The sequence below is a fragment of the Alligator mississippiensis genome, chromosome 4, assembly GCF_030867095.1.
Source record: "Alligator mississippiensis isolate rAllMis1 chromosome 4, rAllMis1, whole genome shotgun sequence".
NCBI lineage: Eukaryota > Metazoa > Chordata > Crocodylia > Alligatoridae > Alligator > Alligator mississippiensis.
The window spans coordinates 117,995,664-118,016,011 of NC_081827.1; the positions used below are offsets into that span (position 1 = coordinate 117,995,664).

The 20,348-nt window shown below is 43.8% G+C and overlaps 1 protein-coding gene and 1 long non-coding RNA gene across 4 annotated transcripts in view; one reads left to right on the forward strand and one right to left on the reverse strand.

Annotated features, from left to right (window-relative positions):
• CACNA1C (calcium voltage-gated channel subunit alpha1 C) overlaps positions 1–17,748 on the forward strand; it is a 774,332-nt gene extending 756,584 nt beyond the window's left edge. For both annotated transcript variants that reach the window (XM_059726516.1, XM_059726515.1), the window contains 7 exons: positions 1,181–1,315; positions 2,111–2,463; positions 5,148–5,276; positions 5,783–5,892; positions 6,649–6,752; positions 9,032–9,355; positions 9,643–17,748. In XM_059726516.1, coding sequence (XP_059582499.1) covers positions 1,181–1,315; positions 2,111–2,463; positions 5,148–5,276; positions 5,783–5,892; positions 6,649–6,752; positions 9,032–9,355; positions 9,643–9,939 — 1,452 coding nt within the window. In that variant the 3' untranslated portion in view covers positions 9,940–17,748. The remainder of the gene's footprint in view (positions 1–1,180; positions 1,316–2,110; positions 2,464–5,147; positions 5,277–5,782; positions 5,893–6,648; positions 6,753–9,031; positions 9,356–9,642) is intronic.
• Positions 1,291–20,282, reverse strand: LOC109283623 (uncharacterized). Of its 2 annotated transcripts, XR_002090864.2 has the most exons (4): positions 20,152–20,282; positions 19,329–19,526; positions 18,353–18,457; positions 1,291–1,379 (listed from the first exon to the last, which is right to left on the reverse strand). It is a non-coding gene; the product is annotated as an uncharacterized LOC109283623 (long non-coding RNA). The 2 variants fall into 2 exon arrangements; XR_009461801.1 differs by having other exon boundaries at positions 19,329–20,282.
• Between the last annotated feature and the right edge of the window lie 66 nt (positions 20,283–20,348).

The following is a 20,348-nucleotide window of genomic DNA, read 5'->3' on the forward strand; positions in this document are numbered from 1 at the left end:
GTGTGCTTAAATATGAATTTAGGAGCTACGTTTAAATCATTAAGCTTATGTGCATGTGCTGGGCTAGTTACAGCAAAGAACTGAAATGACTCCTAAATTCTCTTGCCAGTTCTGCCAGAAATTTGGTATGTTACCTTGGACAAGTTACCTAACCTCTTTATGTGTTAGTTTCTCCATTCTAATACGATAAAGGGCTTAGTCCATCTGTCTGTCTTTCCATAACACTCTTGGAGTACTCTGATTGGTTGTCTGTAAACAACCAGTCAGAGTGCTCTGCAGAGACAGACAACGGCAACAAAGTGGAGGTGTGAGGCCAGTGGTGCTGGCCTTGCCCCCCTGCCCCAGCCCTGATCTTTGGAGCCAGTGGCAGCGTGAGGTGCTGGTGGAGGGGGACGGAGGGGATGGCGGGGCAAGCTTCCCCTCCTCTGCTCCTGGGAGGTGGTGGTGGTGTGGCAGAGTGGGGGGATATGGCACAGGGCCAGACACAGAGTGGGGAGGGAAGTGGGGTGGGTGGCATGGGGCTGGATGCAGAGCAGCAGCAGTGCAGGTGCTCTGTAAGTTCATCACGGGGGCACAGAAGGGAATTGGTGATATAAGCTCATCACAGGGGCACAGAAGGGAATTGGTGAGTATTTATTCACCAAGGCGCCCCCGGGGGTTACAAGAAACAATGGCCACAAGCTAGCAGAGAGCAGATTTAGATTGGACATTAGGAAGAACTTCTTCACAGTTCGAGTGGCCAAGGTCTGGAACGGGCTCCCAAGGGAGGTGGTGCTCTCCCCTACCCTGGGGGTCTTCAAGAGGAGGTTAGATGAGCATCTAGCTGGGGTCATCTAGACCCAGCACTCTTTCCTGCTTATGCAGGGGGTCGGACTCGATGATCTATTGAGGTCCCTTCCGACCCTAACATCTATGAATCTATGAATCTATGAGGTGGGTGGCAGTGCTCTGTCCCCGTGCACCTCCCCCCCACCCCCCCCCGCGCCCCCCCAGTCATTCTTGATGGGCAATTTGCTAGTCTCTAAGATAACAGGACTTACTGACCTAGAGGAGGACATTGACGCTGGCTTAATTTAACAAAACAGTCGGAGAAAAGCACTGGATGTAATGTGAAGTGGTACTGTTTTTATTCCTTCCCTCACTACGTGACAACACTGAGCTGCACTGTACTGTTTTCCAGGCTGGTCTGCGCACACTGCATGACATTGGGCCAGAGATCCGACGGGCAATCTCAGGGGACCTGACAGCTGAAGAGGAACTAGACAAGGCCATGAAGGAAGCTGTCTCTGCTGCTTCTGAAGATGATATCTTTAGGGTAGGTGCTGCTCCTGGGACCCTTCTTTGCCTGCTGTATAGTTCTTTGCTTACAATGTCTGTGTCTGTTTTAGAGATCAGAGATGGACAGTGTACAGGCAGATCTCAGTAAAATCAGAGAACGAAATCCTGAGAACTTTATACAAATTTCATTCCATTTTTTCTCAATGGAAATTTTTCACAGGATAGAAAACTTTCCTGGACAATCAACCATTTTTTCTCCTTAGTTTCATCCCATGATTTCTAGTTATGGCCTTTGGGCATCATTTCTTCTCCCTCCATGGTTTCTCCACCCTCCAAATGCTTACAAAAAGTTATTATAAATCTCATCTGTCATGTTTTAGATAAGCTAAGATTGAGATAATTGGCTCTCAATTCCTCACCAGACCCTCTAATTGGTTGATTATATTAGTTGCTTTATCCGGAATTCTTTTCAATCTCTGTGGTACTCTGCTGTCTGGAACCGAAAACTATAGCCCAGATTCTTCATCCCACCTAGATGCCAATCAACACAAGAATGGCAGAGAGGTAAAAGATGCTTTTTCACCACTCAGGTACCTCTGTATTCTGGACCTAGCCTCTATATCTTAGCACGAGACTCCACCCTGTCCCACCTCAGTGTCCTTTCAGAAAAGCCCACATGCTAGGGGCATTTCCTGATATAGAAGTGGTCTGCTTGTACAGCTTGATGTAGTGGGCCCATACTGGCCATTCTGCTAATGTCACATGGGGGAAATACCCTTGTTTGTGCATCTTCTCACTTACCAAGGGAATATATCTTCTTTTTTACAAACAGAGGGCTGGTGGCTTGTTCGGAAACCATGTCAGCTACTACCAAAGTGATGGCAGAAGCACCTTCCCCCAGACATTCACTACCCAGCGCCCTTTGCACATCAATAAATCTGGCAACAACCAGGGAGATACTGAGTCCCCATCCCATGAGAAGCTAGTGGATTCCACCTTTACTCCTAGCAGCTACTCTTCTTCAGGTTCCAATGCCAACATCAACAATGCCAACAACACTGCCTTGTGCCGCTTCCCAAGCCCACCCAATTTTCCAAGCACTGTCAGCACGGTAGAGGGACATGGCACCCCCTTGTCACCCACCATACGTGTGCAGGAGGCCCCTTGGAAACTTGGATCCAAAAGGTAAGCTTCAAAGAAGGGATGGTCTGTTGGGCTAATGAAACCCATGCATATGTTAAAAAAAACAATAATACTGTCTACTCAGATACTGTTTCATCATTCTCCCACAATCTACAGGAGTGTTTCTCAAACTGGGTTACATGTACCCTTTGGGTAATGAGGCAAACTTCCTGAGGGTATGTGAGGGGAAGATGTTGGAAAGCATAAAGGGGAAATATGGAGGAGAAAGATGGAGGAAAGGGAGGAGAAAGAAAAACTGGAGAACAACTTTACAATATCTCTTAGATTACTTGAAAGAGATAGAATATGATTGTAATCTCACAAGGTGTCTTTTTTATCCTTGACTTGACTTGACTTGTAATCAGCGCGGTGTGCCTTAACTTAAAAAGTGGTATTCAACCAAAAAAACAAAACAAAAAAAGGTCAAGAACCAAGGGTTCGAGATGCTAAACAAGATACTGTTCTGCACTAGATCTAAAATGAGCTCTGGGGTTCATCTGGCTGCACAGGCTAGCCATGCTGCAGAAATACCACATTCATCCCTTAGGAAGCAGGAGGATTTAGCACCACCTTTGATCAACACCTTTGACTTTCCAGGCTTTATCATGCAACTGCACCCACAGGATCTGAAGAGAACTGCACCTGCAGCAAGGTGTTTTAACTTACTGCTAATTAATTAGAGAAGAAATGAGGAAATACAGCTCATACATGAGAACACAAAAAGAAGCTCACAGAAAAAACCTAGATCAATGTCTTTCTGTCAGTGGGTCATGTCTCCCCAAGGGGCTCATAGAATGCAGTCAGGGAAGATGTGAGGCCTTGAAAAAGTTTATTACAATGTAAAGCCAAGAAAATCTTGCCTTCTGCCTACAGTCTTATTCTTCAGGGTCAGATAATCTCTGTCAATCCTGGAAACCAGTATTGACACACAAATAGTATATTACGTGTACTGTTATTGTACATAACATTTTTCTCACTTATAGCTAATGTAAGGAGTGGGTTGTGAGTTTCTTTTTTACATTGAATAAGGAGATTTTAATCTGAAAAAATTGAGGAACACTGTTCTAGGGGAAAAGAGAGGCAAATAATAAGATGACAGTGTTAAATGTGTTCATGTACTTCAATAAGAATCCAGTGACTTTCATTTCTCAACCTTCTTGCTGGAAGCCAAAGGAATTCCATGGTCATTTGTTTTCATCCTTGTCTCTTCCATACTTGTGTGTATGTTGCATTCCTAACATGGTCTTCTCTTCCCCCCCTTGCTTCCTTGGTGAACTAGGACACATTACTATGAAACATCGGGACGGTAGGTGTTTTCTTTCATGCTTTAATGCTCTCCAGATATAAGACTTCAACTCCTGTTGAAGTTAAGGTCCAAATCCCCATTAGTGTTGAATCTAAGCCCTTCCTTCTAGTGTCAACAGGGATGAAAGAAGAGGTAATGCTCTTGCTGATGCTTTCAAAAGGTTTTCCCAAGCTGGTAGACAGTTATGTGGAAATTGAAATACTTTCTCAGTGGGTTCACATGGACTTTTCACCTCTATGTCCATGTGATCACAGACTTGACCATAGTCATATTCCAGTCACTGTGTGAAGTCCACTCCTACCTGTTGTTACCAAAACGCTGAAGGGTTTAGTTATAACTTTGCTGTGTGTGCTGGTGAAGGAGCTGGTGAATCTTGGGTCTCCTCCCTAACACCTTTACAGCTGCAGTTGCCTGTCACTGACAGCAAGATCATTTGAACATTCTTCCTTGGATTTCTTCTCAGCTCACCCATGCCATGATATACATATTCACTTTCCTCCACTCCCCCAGGCTTTTGAACCACATGAGCAAACAACCATATTTGTCTTCCTCTCTCTTGCTTGCATGGGACTTCTGTGCCATGCTCTGTTCTGAGAGCGCTGGTAAGAGAGTAAAAGTGACTGCTGCCCAGATCTCTGCTCTTTCCATGTTAGCTTTTCAAAAACTCAGTGTCTCTAGTTTCCACTCTGCTGCTTGCACACTCGAAGTATAGTAAAATAGCAGAAAGCAGGAAACAGAGGTAAAGAGAGAACTCAAAGGCTCTACCCATTGCAGAATCTGTATAGTGGCTAGTGAACACGGGAGTTATCTGTATATGTCATGGGAGAAAAGTGACCAATTATAGCAAAGATAGAGAGGAGAAAGAACAAGAAAGGGGCAGAGGGAAAGAGATGGCATAGGGAGGGGAATATAGGAGAAAGAGACTAAATACATCAGAGCTGAGAGGGGCAATATAATGTCAAGATGATCCTTCAGAATACTTAACCAGGACTTTGGGAGTGTTCACAGAAGAGGTTGTCTCTTTCTATCGCAAAACATCTATTCTAGGTTTTAGACTGAGCCCAGGACATGGGCAGGAATTCAGGAATGTAGTCAGTGTTGTGTAATTGCTCATGCAGTACAGGCCTGATCAGTAATGAACATAGTTATGTACATCACAATCAAGTCTCAGTGCTATGATTTAAGAAGCTCCCAGTAAGGGAAGAAAGAATCACTCATATTTAAGAACTGTTGCTCTGTCTCTTTGATCATTGATTTTGTATGATGTCTCTGTACTGGGTCAATAGAATAAATTGAGACAGATGGAGCCCTGTCACTCTTGTCTCGGTAGCAGGTTTTCTTTACCACCTCCACATCCTGACTTGCCTCTTTTGCTCATTAGCTCCGGTTCCAGAGACAGCCAGCTGGCAATCGTTTGCCAAGAGGAAGTGTCTCAGGGTGAGACTTATGATGAAAATTTGAATGAAGATGTTGAATACTGCAGTGAGCCAAGCCTGATCTCTACTGAAATGTGAGCTTTGCAACATTGTAACCACAGGACTTGGGGATTTAGGGTTGCTTGATATTTTTCTTTAAGGCCCTCCATCAGATCAATTTAGCAAATGAGACTGGAAGATGGCTAATTAAAAGAAAGCTGTGCAGAGAGAATACTGGCAGTCTAGACATCTGAGCATGGAAAATGTCTTTTAACCTAGAAAAACAGTAGCAGGAAAGGAACCTTTTTTCTAAGGCTGACACACCTTTTCCTCTCTTCTTCTTCCTTCATTGACTTTGCTGCTAGGACTGTCTCCACCATTCATTTCTGGTGTCTGATGTTCTCAGATTTTCTCTGTGCCACAGACTTGGATGCTCTCTTCAAACCACTTAGATTTAATGAGCTAGCTAGCTAGTTACATCCATTCTTCATGAATAAAACAATCTTCCTTTTCCCCCATCTCCTGCACAACAGTGCTGCCCTTCTCTACTCATCCACTATGGTGCCCTGCAGTTTCAGTCTCTCAGTGATTATCATTTCAGGCTGTCATACCAAGATGATGAAAACAGACAGCTGACGCCACCGGAAAATAACAAAGGGGAAGACGCCAGGCAGTCTCCAAGGAAGGGATTTCTTTGCTCCTCATCATTAGGTAATATTCCATCATGATGTTCATGGAATATTTAGTCATGCCTTAAACTGATTTCTCACATTGTCCTGGAGACTTCTCCACTGTGTGATCCCTAGAGTTTGTGTGTCCTCTGCTTCCCTGAAAAATGGTTGTTGGTCATGGTTCATAGTACCTGACAGCTCTTTTCAAGTACAGTTGCTGTAGCAAGTTGTATAGTGTCAAGATAAAGTGGACAGGAGTTAAAATGGGGATCCCCCCCTCCATTCAGCCCCAAGAGATTATACTGATAGCAGTCTCAAGTCAGAATCCCTGTTGTGTAAGGGATGGCAGTAGTGTACCTGGGGTGGGGCAAACAGGGCACCAGCCCCAGGCGCCAACTGTGAGGGGCCACAAGAATACCCCCCACCTGTCTGGGAAGGCAGGGAGTAAGTTGGGCAAGTGAAATGGTTCCCCCCACCCCTCAGGAGCCTTTGCCAGAGCAGGCACAGCCCTGCACCCAGTGTGTATGTCTGGGGGCATGGAGCAAACAAGGCACCAGGGTCAGCTTCCAAGAAGCCCAGGTCTGGGGCTGTTGCTGCCAGAGCTGATACTGCTACAGCAGCAGTAGTGGCAACAGTAGCCCAAGCAGGTAACACTTTCCTTCCCCTGCCCTACCTTCCCCCACTCTCATCTGCAGTGGTCGGCATAACCTTAAATCTCTCCACCCCGCCCCAGCCACTCAATTTGTTCACTGTGTCTCTGAAAGTTGGTGACAGTTCCATGCAATTGGCATTGCAGGTCGAAGAGCATCATTTCATTTGGAGTGTCTGAAGAGACAGAAGAACCAAGGTGTAGATGTCTCACAGAAGACAGTTCTGCCCTTACATCTGGTACATCATCAGGTAAGCTTTGATTAGTAAGCAGATGTCCCCCAGCACTGCTGGATATTTACCATCTGTCATACTTCCCAGTGGCATCATGAGCCAACCATTTGGAGGTTGCTCAGAACTCTTTTTCACCAATGCCAAAGGCGTGATTATATTCCTCATGCCAGCTCTTGATTTCAGGACTCCCATAACTCACAGAACAAAGTTGCAGGAATACACTCTCCTGGTTTACCAACATCTCCTAGCACATAATAATCAAACAAAAATAAAGACAAAAATAACTACCCACATTCAACTCTAATACATTGACTCGGATAAACTATTTGCATAATTAAAATGTGCAGGGTCTGTCTCTATATTAATAAAAAGTAATCGGTCACTGTAATTAATCATCTTTTAAAAATAAACCAATTGTATGTAATTGATCTATTTCTTAAAACCCTGTGCAGGTGCCTTCAGCAATATAGCAGGTGCTTTCTACTTGGATATTCCTGGATGATTAATCAGGTGTCAAAGCCAGAATTGGGCCTTTTAGTTTGGTGATAAATTGCCTCTCCTTGTCTGTCACTGCAGTATATTAACTATCACAGAAACAGCTTGCATACAGTATTACCAGACTTGAGATTTTTCATATTCCCTTTAGTCTCTTCTGTCTTACAGTCTACATTATGAACTATACAACCATGTTAGTGTATGTGATGCCTAAAAGTAAAAGTTTGCTACATCATGGAGCTCTCAGGCTAACTCAGAGAAATATAATATACAAATAGATCAAGAAACCAATGCAAAAATTACTTGTAGAAGGCTGTACTGTGGAAGAACATCCTTCCTATTTGTGAGTGTCAGGAATGTGTATTACTTGGACAGAAAGACATCCATTATTCCACCACATAAAGTCCCTCCTATGTAAATGATGCTGATACAAAAAAGTTCCACTGTCAGAATACAGACCACATAATACTGGTTGTTGTTAAATTTCAATGGGTGTCATTAAGATTTGTAACACCTATTACTAGTATTGATTAATTTCCCTTCAGATGTTCAGCAAAGCCCCACTCAGCAAGGCCAACTTGCAGTGTTAAACCTCTCACTGCCACTATTGGCTGAGCACTGCAACTTGTGTGTGAAATGGTAGCTGTGCTGGCTTAGGGCAAGTGATCTACTGCATGCGGTGCGTAGTTTCTTGATGAGGCTTGTAGTGTGGAAACAACAGCTTATTATTTAGAAGAACGTATGTAAAGAACTATTTACAATAAATAAGTAACGGTTTTGCTACTGCCCTTGCAGGGGTCTGGGGCATAATCTTGTTGCTGTCCTGCCCCACCAGGAAGTTCCTGGTGCCTCACCCAAACTGTCTCCTGGGGTGTCACACTTCCTGGATACTATGTTTCCAGGAGGGACTAACTGTATGTCACACAGTTGGCCATAACTCTAGAAAACCTTTTTTCCTACATTCTGCCTTCCAAGAAACAAGGCATGTAACTTATATGGCAGTGTGTGGTATGTGAGACAATATTGTACTGCTCGGAAACAGGGGCTGCTATATATTTCAGCATGCAATCTATTCCTGAAAACAAGCTCTAGAATCGCCTCTGTTGTTCTTCCGAACAGTGCACCCTGTTCCCTGCTCGTGAAAGCAGGAACTACACTGCAGCCTGCTTGTGAAAGTAATGATTTTAGGATGGTCTAGAGGGGGAAATTTTCAAAGGCTAAATTGCAGGTAGGTGTCTATTACCTACTGTAAGTCATTAGGAGTTGAGTGTCTAACTGCCTCTTGTGCTGTTGAAAATCTGCACTCTTTATGAAAAGTGTTCTGGTAACTGAAATGTGACAATGATATTAACTGCCAGACATGATGTCCATCACCTCCTGCTCTTGTATACAGTTGACCACAGAAACTGGCATGCCTTCCTCAGGCTGGCCTAGTGGCAGGGTTATGTGGAAAAAGTTTGCATCGCTACAGTCTGCCCTTGTACCTGTTGTATTGATAGGGGATGTTTTACCAAAACAAAATAAAGCATTTGAGATTTAATTGATAAAATGTATCAGCAGGAAACATCAATACAGTGGCAGATCTGACCACCCCTAAGCTTTGGAGTATTCAAAACCCATATCTGGGTCCATGTTTTGCGGACAGTTACAGTTGCATCAACAATAGCTGTTCTTCCTAAAGGTCATTCCGGTTTGCTCAGGCCCCATCAAGCCCTCTTTGTACAGTTTCTGCCCTGCATTGCCATTCAAGTGGTGCTTCTAGGATCAGGGTTATATTGTACACTTTCTCTCTCTGCCTACAGGCACTAGCTGTGGCGGGTCTGAGTCCCCTGCTCCAAAGAAGCCATTCCCCAACCATGTTCTCCCGGTTGTGTGCCACACCCCCTGCCACACCCTGTAGCCGTGGCTGGCCAGAGCAGACCATCCCAACTTTGCGGCTTGACGGAGCAGAGTCCAGTGAGAAACTCAATAGTAGCTTCCCGTCGATACACTGCAGCTCTTGGTACTCCGACCGTGCCAGCTGCAGCAGCACTAGAAGAGCCCGGCCGGTCTCTCTCACTGTCCCCAGCCAAACTGGAGGGAGCGGCAGGCAGTTCCACGGCAGTGCTGGCAGCCTTGTTGAAGCGGTAAGTCAATGAAGCCCCAAAGATGTGCTGATAGTTGCAGCAACAACTAAAAATGGGCCATCCTTACAGTCCTTATAAGGATATACTCAGTGCTACTACTGATGGCAGTGCTGTGTGTAGAAGTATCCATTTCCAAGCTGCAATTGGTTGGTGGCATGAATACGAATAAAGGGAGTAAAAAAGTGGCCAGATAGGGGCTGATACAGTGGTGGCATGAGATGGCTGATGATGCTAATAATAATTTTCATCTTTGTCTCCTATCCCTGGATCCCCACTTGTTTTTGAAGGTCTTGATTTCGGAAGGACTGATGCAGTTTGCTCAAGATCCAAAGTTCATTGAGGTCACAACCCAAGAGCTAGCGGATGCGTGTGACATGACGATAGAAGAGATGGAAAATGCAGCAGACAACATTCTCAATGGTAACAGCAAGCAGAGCCCCAATGGCAACCTCTTGCCTTTTGTTAACTGCAGGGACCCAGGGCAGGACAGTGCAGGAGAGGAAGAGGAAGAGGTGCAAAACCCGGATTGTAGAAAAAGTCAGGAGGAGCTCAAGGACAGCAGGATTTATATCAGCAGCCTGTAGTTGCCAGGGCTGAAGCGATGCTGGTTTTTTATTTGTTTCAATGTTCCTAATGGGTTTGTTTCAGAAGTGCCTCACTGTTCTCGTGACCTGGAGTAACCGGAACAGCGTTCTTCATTCATTTCTGTTGGGACGAGTCGCAGAGTTGGGTGGTGTAAGAGAGCTTTTCAGGAGCGAATACAACCCCAGCATATGTCCATGAAGAAAGAGTGAGAAGGAAAAGGAGGAGGAGGAAGAGAAGGAGGAGGAGAGCCAGCTCCCTCTTTTTTCAGTCCCCATGCAAGGAACGACAACTGCTTCCTGAATGCGAAGGAGAATCGCAGCTTCCTCTCGATGGCCCTAGCCAAAAGGACCCTGCATCAAACGGGTGTCTTTCAACTCTGCTTGTAAAAATCATTTTGCACATATTCTGTATAAGCCTCACCATCTCCATAAAGCCAAGGCCCTTTTAATTTGGAAAGGAATGGTGGACTTCTGCCGTGGATTCCAGCACCTTGTTGGGGAGGAGGAAGCAGAAGAAGCCTTAGGGACATGAAAGGCAGATGGCAACACTGCAGATCCTTGCTGACAGAAAATGAGAAGACTCCCAGGCAGTGGTCTCTGCCAGCCAATCAGAGCTCAGGCAGTCACTTCTGCCAACCAGTCAGAGCTCAGGCAATCATGTCTGCCAACCAATCAGAGCTCAGACAGCCAGCTGTGCCAACCAGTCAGAGAGTAGGGAGCAAGCTCTGTCTAGCAAAGCTGAGGCAACCTGCTCTTTTCTTAGTGAGGTGGTGATGGGCTTATGTAGATCTCTCCTTGTTTTTGCAGTTTGATATTTTCTTGAAAGCATGTTGCAATTTTTATTTTTAAGGGGTTTTTTGTTGTTGTTTTTTTTGGAGGGAGAGGGGAGAAGGGAGTGTTTACAAAGTTTTGTAATCACCTACCTTTTGTTTTGTTTCACCTTTGCAAATGTTAAATTAGTTTAATTATGTTGTATTATTTAAACTATTTTTTCTCCATTGAAATTCAGTATAAGTATAATGATAGAAGAGTTTACCAACCATTATGTACACCAAGAATTTGTAATTTTATTTGATAGTAATGGAAACCTCCTTTTTTTGTTGTTGTTTTATAATTTAAAGATAGTAGGCAATGCACTTGATATAGTCTTGCACATTTGAGTGATTGATTTAAATTCTTTTTAGTGCTAAGTATATTTGTGAGTGTATGAGCAACACTGAACGAGCGTGCGTGTATATATGTGTGTGTGCGCGGGTGCGTGTTAAGTGTGTGCAGTTCTCCACTTCCTGGTTTTAACTGCAGGAGATCTGTATCTGGGGCTATTTGAATGCAAAAACAAACCACTGTCTCTGCTTTTTGAAAGGGGAATCAGTAACTCTTTCCATTTTCTGTTCCACAAGATATGCAAAAACAATGCAATAATATTAATTTTAAAATACAATTATAAGTTGTGTTGGCATTAAAACTGTATAGAAAAATTCAAGGGGAAAAAAAAACAAAAACGAGGAGGAGTTACGCTTCGATATATTCCGTGTGATGTTTTATTGCATTGATAATGTTTCTGTTGAAGAAACCGTAATACTTGAATTCAGGTCAGTTTCAGTATTTTTCAAATATTTTTTTTAAATGAATTGCAATTGTGCCAAGCAAATATAATGAATTGAATTAAGTTTGTTTTAAAATCACTTCTTGTATATTTTGCTGCATGTAAAGTAAATCATTTCGTATTTGAAGTGTGCCAAGCTTTACCTTTGAACTTTTAAGTGCTTTTCTACGTGTGGTTGGGGAAAGGGGTACTCAATATTTTTTTTTATTTTTTAATTTGTACAATGAACAAAGTGTACCTGGTGTAACTATTCTGCAATCCACTGACAGGTTGAACGTTACTGATTTTGCATATCTTGTGTTCACTTTCCTTTTTTCCTCATTCCCTTAAACATGCACGATGAATTTAATAGTAGAGAATCTTTGTTCCTGAGACCAGGACATTTTATCCAGTCTTTATCCTCTTCCCTTTTGCTGTTTCTTCCAATGCTTTTTCTCACTAGAGGGTCACAAAACCCAGGCTGATCTGGTAGATCTATTCTAGGAACAGCTGGCACCAGCAACTCTAGTAGGGGGAAAATATGTGATTTCACATTTCTTTCATTAAATCCCTAGCCTTTGATCAACAACAACAGTTACCCAGACTAGCAAATGAAAGAGGCTTAGCTAGGTAACTCTGGCCTTGACTCATATCCCAGGATAAGTGAGGGGAGAGATTCTGGATAGTTATCCAGGACAATTGCTTGAGTACTACCCTTAGCTGTTCTGTATCTACATCAGCCAGATGAAAGAAGACTTTCAGCTCAAGGCATTGACACTGAGCGGTATGAACCCATAGGTTGCACTCCAGTGTGTAATCTTATCATTCTCCCCATGCCTGAGTTTACAGGTCAGGTTCCCAGTCTTGCCACATTCAACCTGGCATAATTCCACTGAAGTCAATGGCCCTGTGTCAGCTTCTTTTTGCCCCTCTTCTGCCTGGCACTTGGTTTCTTACTAACAACAGAGGTTGTAAAACCAGGAAGGAATTGTAGGTCTCATGTCATTACTTGAGTTTTTTCCCTGGAAACAGTTTCTGTATTTGAAGTCACTTGAAATTGTGTCATTTGGAATCCTACCTATCTAAAACTACCACAAGTGTTTTGCTTTCTCTTCAAGATGGGATCACAGACTTTTAGATCAGTAATGAGTAAGAAAAATGACCTGACTCAGGAAAATAAGAACCAAACCTTAACCCCTAAGTTGAGCTTTTTCTGAAATTTGAAAATGTTATGTTTTCTTGGTTTATTTTTTTTAATATGTATATCTCTATTTCCAGGCCTTGTGTGGTGGGGACCTAAAATAGAAATAACAGAGCAGAAAACAGAATGTCAAAGGGATTTTGGGTGGTATCAAATTCTCTGTGGTATTATAAACTGACTGGCAGCAGTTCAAAATGTCCTGGATATCTTGCAAGAAAAGGCCTCTTATTAGGAGATTTCCAGCCTGGCTATCAAAAGAGTTTGCATTCATTTAGATAAGAACATTGGATCAAAATCTGGAAGTCTTTACTAAAGGCCTGCATAGGCAAAACTACACCCTGAAGTTAATCAGCCCACTGACCAATGTCCCAAGTTTTCTAGGTCAGTCCTAAATTTCAGGGCTGTGTTCTGGTGACCCTAGGGAATCCATGAAACAGATTTTATTCCATACTTGAAAAATTGGAGGTGGATCAGCATCAGGCAGCTTCCCGCTCTGTCTGCTGAGAAGTCATATCACAGTACTGTTGGGTGCCCCAGGAATGTGGCTATCCTGCTTCCATGTCAGGAAATACCCATGGGCCACACCATGAGCCAGAAGCAGCACAGATATATTCCTCCAGGGCTGCACCACTAGCTAATTAGCTCCAAGCATGTGTATAAATGTGGCTGCACTAATTAGCTCTGCCTCTTAACGGAGTTAATTAGACTGTTTGCAGTGCAGCAGTAAGGCAGCTAATAATTGGAACCAAAAGTGGTATAAATTGCTTCTGGTTCTAGAGGCCTGTACAGTGTCCTTGACTAGGGTCCCTGAAAGTTGGTTGCCTTCCCCAGCTCCTGATCACTTTGCTCTATCTTTACTGGAACAGATTCTTATTGACTTTAGTAAGAATTTTGTCCTAGTAAAGACTGGCTGAAAAAAAGAGCAAGTTTCTCAGGATTTGGCCCTGCAAGAGTTTTGCCTATGACCTGAATAAGGATTCAGGATTGACTTCTGAATACCTATCTAATCCTAATCAAACCTCCAGTCCTGGTGAGAGTTTTTCTAGTGCTGAGATGCTCCAGAGAGTTAACATAGGCTCAGTGCTATGGAAGATGAAGTAGTGCTGTTCCTAGTTACCCATTTCAGAGCAGGATTCAGATGGTAGAGCTCCCTAACTCATTCTCATTTTCTGGAAAGTTCAGTTTATCTGGACCACTGGGAACTGAGTGACTCATCACTTTGGAAAAACAGGCTACTGCACTGTACAGGCCATTATTGTTGTCAATGAGAATTGTGAATGCTCAGTAAGTTCACATCACCTTTTAGTAGCTGGCCTCATGCTAGGGGAAGATGCTTATGTTGTCCATGTCTTTCTGTGAAAACTGTTATACCCTCCATGATCAGACTCTGCAAAGAGCAGGGGAAGTCCTAGCTCTCTACTGAATAATTCTCTCCTTTCTACTGATTTAAATTCTTGGGGAGAGAGGGTGTTGCAGATGAAGGTGATACTCAGAATGAGTGGAGTGGGACTCAAATCAAAGGTTGCTGATGCCAGCTGTGCAAGTTTCATTTTCTAAAGAGGGTGGCATCCCATTTCAGGTACTACCAACATACAGATTGCACTGGCCTGAGCAAAGAGCTACTGCCTCCTTCCACTGGGGCAGAGTCTGGGACAAGGTAGTGGGTGAGGGTAGGTTTAGGTCCTGAAGTGTCCTTCCTTTACCTGTGTATTGGCATGAATGTTAGGTACAATCACTACGCTGTGGATGGAAGCTTTAAAGAAACTAATGGCTGAGGAGTTTTGTGTAAGCAAAGAGAAAATTATCTTTGTCATTGGAGTGTGTCTGATTTGCAGCTTGATAAGAGTACACTGCAGGCTAAAGACATTTCTTACAAAATGACCATCTCTTCCCTATCACTCCTGGTCATTACTCCAGGAAGTACCAGGCCAGTCACACTGGATGAATTTCTTTTTTCTTCCTTATTCTGTGTGACTAACATGATGGAAAAAGCAGGACTAATGGTCCAGACCTGGAGTTTCCTTATCCACAGACCTTTTCTGCATCATCTGCCTCTTCAGTGAGATGTACGTATGATGACAATGATGCAGATGCTGCTGCTACTGCAAGGGGTCCAACCTGTTTTATTACCCTGCCCCACCGCACCCCAGTCTGGAAGGACAGCTGACGGAGCGCCATGTACAGAATCGCATCTATTTCTGCTTTGTTTTCTGACTCAAAACCCTGCCCCCTCGATGACTATGACAACAACAACAACAAAAAAAGGGCAAATGCATTTTTTACACTTCTTGATAATTTCCAAAGCAATGTATCATTGCTTTCTTTAGACTGACGCCAATATAACAGTTGTATGGGTCTCAGCCAGGCTCCTGTGTCTTTTCTGACTGAAAGTTTCAGATTGCTGTATGAAATGTATGCGCGTTTGCACACAGACATATTCCTACAAGGTGACAGAACTGCAAGCCAGTCAGGTTGCTAGCTGGCTTCTGATATGCACTTGGAGGCCTTTTGCGTCTTATATGCAGATGAAAAACTATTCAGAGAGCCAGTGATGGAGCCACATTTGGACACAGCTAAGTATTTTTTATATATACTGTATTGTGTGCATATATAATACTCACCTGTGTCCAAATGTGGCTGCATCACTCTGGCTCATTGAAACACGTTGTGTATATATATATGCACAACGTGTTTCAGTGAGCCAGACTGCATATATGTATATGCACAAGACAGCCTCAACTCTGAATGTCAGGGGGACACACTCTGGATAAGCAGTTTGAATATCAAGGGATCTTTGCAGTAAATAGCCTCTGTCAGGTGGACTTGAGTCCACTTCACATAGTAGTAAGTTTTGATAAATTCAGATTGTAGTGTATACAAAGAAAGCAATGATTCTTGTCAAACAAAGGCCCAGTTCCCCTCTCACTAGTTCTGCAACACATCAAGACTAATTAATTTGAACCTAATGAGATTATACTGCTATAAACCATAAGTGAGGGCAGCATCAGGCCCAGAACTTTTATTTCTCTTCATTTAATTTCTTCTGTGAAGGTGCCTGATGAATATCAATTTTGAACAAGCTATTGCTGCATAGGTTTTCATTTAATTTAGTAAAATAGTTAAACTACCATGTGGTAAGGCCAGGGATCAGAGAGCTCTTAGTAGGAGTACAGTTTGGAGATTTACCCTTGGAAGCTACTTTGTTTCTGAAGATCTCAATAAAATTGGCATTGTCTCCCTGCTGCAATGGGCCTGGCATGGGAGCAGGTAAGGACAGCTGCACAACAGAGAGGTGTACTGTGCTAGAAACAGACAGGGTTCCAAATTCAGACAAAGAGGTTATTAGCATCATACTGAAGTGAAAATCTCTATCCATATTATTATTCAGTTGCTTGTCCAAATCCAGTCACCCTTCCCCAACCCACCTTATAAAGACTTTGCTTAACTGCTGAATCTTGATCCTAAAGAGCAGGCCCTCTTTAGAAGTAAGCAGTTCTACCTAAAGGGTTGCTTGAAAAGAGAATCATCAATAAACAAATGGATGTAGGCATCCATCTGCTTCAGCATGATCAGTGATTAACAGAAGGCAAAATCAGTAGCCCATAACCACATCACATTTCCACGCAGTAGCTTCTTTATTTCATCTCACTCAAGCAGCCTGCTCTCACTTATCCTGAAGTCCATCTCACCCTTGAGCCACTGCTTTCAGTTGGTCCAGTGGCCGACTGGTTGCACCACAGGCCAAGATGGTATTCTCCCGTCACAGCCCAGAGCAGATCTGCCTTCATTCTCAGATTCACTCCCAACCTTCAAACACCCTTCTTCCAAACAGCACTGCCCACATCCATTTTTACCAACTCACTGAAGATCCAACTCTCCATTAGTCGACTCACCTCTGACACATTACCCGAAATTTTGCCCAGCCAAACAAAAATGCAAGCTCTGTCCCAATCATGCTGTAAAGTTCTCAGCATCCCAAGCTACCTGGCCTGTCTGCTCTTTTATCAGGCAGATACAGTATCCAGTGCTCTAGACTACTATTCAGTGTTCCCTAAAAGCCCTTAGCACCATGATATCTCAAAGAAATGACAGAAAGACAAATGCAGGAGGGTCCCACTGTGATAGCTTGAAAAGGGGAAGCTTTCAAATGACTAGCAGTCAGATTTTCAATATCTCACCGAAACACATAGCAAATGCTGCATCATGAAAGAGAGAAACTTTTAACACTGCCTTAAAAACAAATTAAAAAATGTGGGAGTCTCCCTCCAAAGGACTGACATGTGGTAAGTCAAGGAAGAAGCCACTTTGGATGAATTCTGACTGGAGGAGACAACGTCACTTACATTCTGATCCTGCAGGACTTAAGCTAAACAGCCAGTGACTTCAGTAATTAAGGACTACAGGACCAGGACTTTACAAGGAAGAAGTGGGTATTTCCTTGCCAATTTCTATTTAATGGGGATCTAATCCTGCAAGGTACTATGGCCTGCACCTCCCCATTGACTTGAGGGAAGATGTGGTTGTTCAGCACCTCTCAGGTTCAGAGCCTTTGAACCTCATTTCCTGCTCTGACCATTAACTACATATGTTGATAAATGGAAGTGTTTTGCCTTCATTTGAATTGTTCAGAGCTGTGAAATGAACTCTCCTAAGTATAACAGTCCAGAGATAAACCTCCTCTCACATACTTCCCTCAACCCTGCCCAGAGCATCTTCACCCAAACCCTTCCCCCCATCCCAGTTCATCACATCTCACAATTTTATACCCAGTTTTCATGAAACCACAGAAACGCTGTTGTAAATAATGCTGTACAGTTTGTAACTGTAATGTAAGCCTGTCATCGGTGCCAGAGTCCGTCTTGCCCTCTCGCACGTTTTAAAATCAACACAAGGAAGTCAGAGTGGCCCACAAGTGAGCTAGAGGGTCATGTCGGTGTGGGACAAATGTATATTCCTGTAAGATTGCATTTTTATCTAAGGAATGATGTTATTTTAAAAATTGCTAATAAATTTCTAAACAATGTCTAGATTTGTGCAATATTGTAAATGTTATCATATCTCTTCTCATACCCCTCCACTTAACTCACCAGTGACTAAAAAATATCAGGTTCTTATCACCCTTATTCACAAGAATGGTCCCTTTGAAGATAATGGCATTTCTCACGTGTCTAAGGGTTTGCAGAACTGAGTCCTAAATGCTGACAGGCTATCCTGCTAAATATTAACCTAGAAACTCCAGTTACACTTTATAAGAAGCAGTTACTTTAATTGTCATCCCAATTATGATTTTTAAAATTACTATAAAGGGTGACCATTGTAATTCACATTCTGGCTATAGGATTTTGCACTAAGTGTATGTATCAAAAAGATAGAATTATTGAACATTAAGCATGAAACTAATGGGGTAATGATAAATAATCCAATTATATAATTTGTGCTATCAAAAGGCATAACCGTCATGCAATCCTATCATAATTCCTGTGGAATAGCACTGTAATTACAATCACAATATTATAAACCATAATGTAATTAGAAGCACTGTATTACAGAGCTGGAAAATTTTTCTCCAAAGAAAATCAGTGATTCTGCTTAAAAACTGTTCCTGATCTGGTACAAGCCATACTTACCAGTGGTATTACATTGCAGAATGAAGCTGTGAGGAGTAGGAAGCTGTGAGGAGTAGGAAGATACTTGAGCCCAAATTCACCATTGGCATTAGAAAATGAAATATTCTGAAATCAAGAGTGCCATTAGTCATAAAACTGGCCTTCATCTAGAAACATTCACTGAAAAATAAGGAGAATCCAGTTTAATTTCAGATTTCATTGCAAACCTAGCATTCAGCCCAGATTTGTGGAAAAATTCACTGATTGGGGCCTCATTTTGAGCTCAATTGAGCCAAGTTATGTTGTTTTGCAGAAGGTATATCAGGTAGGCAGTTTTGATACAAAACCGAGGCTGAATGCATTTCAGTTCAAGGCTGAATGCATGTAGCCCTAAAACTCAAACGTGAAACCTGTGAGGGACAGTTAAAATAGAGTGCATCAGAATCAAATAAAAAAACATACACAGAGCCACTGAGAGTTACTCCCTACTCTGGGAGATATAATATATTGATTTGCACTTTCATGTCATCTTCCCATTGTGGAATTAGAAACAACTTAAAAAACATTAATGTGTTCGGCTTCACAGCACCTCTGTTGCCATTTTGTTGGCAGGGCCCAGAGGAGTAATGACTTCACTGGTCATACATGAAGTTAGTGATCCATTAGGCTGTCTACATGTCACTGTATGGCAACGTTGTTACAGTGCTGTGCTTAAGTCCTTTGAGAAGTAGTAAAGTACAGTGCGGTAAGGGAGGTTACTGCACCATGCGCATAGCACAAGGTAAGATTTTGCTGTTATGTCACTGTAGCAGCACGCTATACCAGGGGAGCATGCTGCTACAGCAACATAGCTGCCAACCGTGTGTAGGTACACGTGATTGCTATGTCGGTGTAGTGTGCTGTATGGTGACATAGCTCACTGAGTAGATGCGTGCTTAGTATAAGGCCTGGGCCTGACATTTTAGTTCCCGTGCTTGAGTCACAAGCCTGTCCTTACCCATCAGGAATGCCATACAGAAACCCGCAGAGTGAAACCGGATGCAAGGAGTGGACGTGCTAGCGCCCACCACTCTGCAGCCACCATCAGAAGACTCCAGAAGGCCAGCGGCAGGCCAGGCATGACATTAGCAGTGTTGGAAAGCAAGGTCCTGCTTTCTGCTCAGAGGGACTCCGATAGGCAATGTATTATCCTAGTCTGGAGCAAACAGCAAAGTGAACAGGTCTGTTGGGCTTGGATCGTGTGGGCTCTTCCCTGCTCTCTCTCCAGTCTTTCTGGCTTCAAGGCCAGATCTGGCAGGTTGGGAAGACTGCTGAGTGGAAAGCTGACGTCCTCCAGGGAATCGCAGCAAATGAGGGTTGAAAGGGACCTCAGGAGATCATCTAGTGCAACCCCCTGCTCAAAGCAGGACCATCCCCAGCTAGATCATCCCAGCCCAGGCTTTATCTACCTGGTCTTAAACCCCTCCAAGGATGGAGATCCCACCTCTCTGTCTAACCTGCCCCAGTGCTTCCCTACTCTCCTCGTGAGCAAGTTTTTCTGATATCTACCCTAGCCGCTCTTGCGGCAACTTTAGACCATTGCCCCCTGCTCTGCCACCCCCGAGGGAGACACGGGGAACAGCCATGAGCCGCGCGCCGCCAGTCGCATGTGCGCGGGAGCCGTTGGCCGTTAGAAGCTGGCGGGTCGCGGCTCCGCCCGCCGGGCCCCAACGGCCGCCTCCGGCCGGAATCGGGGCAGCCCCCTGCCCTCGGGCCTCAGCACCTGCGCCGGCCCGGGGAATGAATTATCGCACATTTTGAGCACTTTTTCTATTGCTGACCGTACAACTACGATCACTGCCAAGCACCGGACACCAACTGGTCCACGGGCCGCTCTGGCAGGAGCGCGCATGCGCACAGCAAGCCGGGTGGGGCGCCTCGCGCCGGCCTGGCACCTCCCCACCCGCTTCTAAGCCCCCTCCCTTTACGGGCAGGCCCCGCCTTCGTCCCTTACGCCACGGGCCCCGCCCTTCCTCCC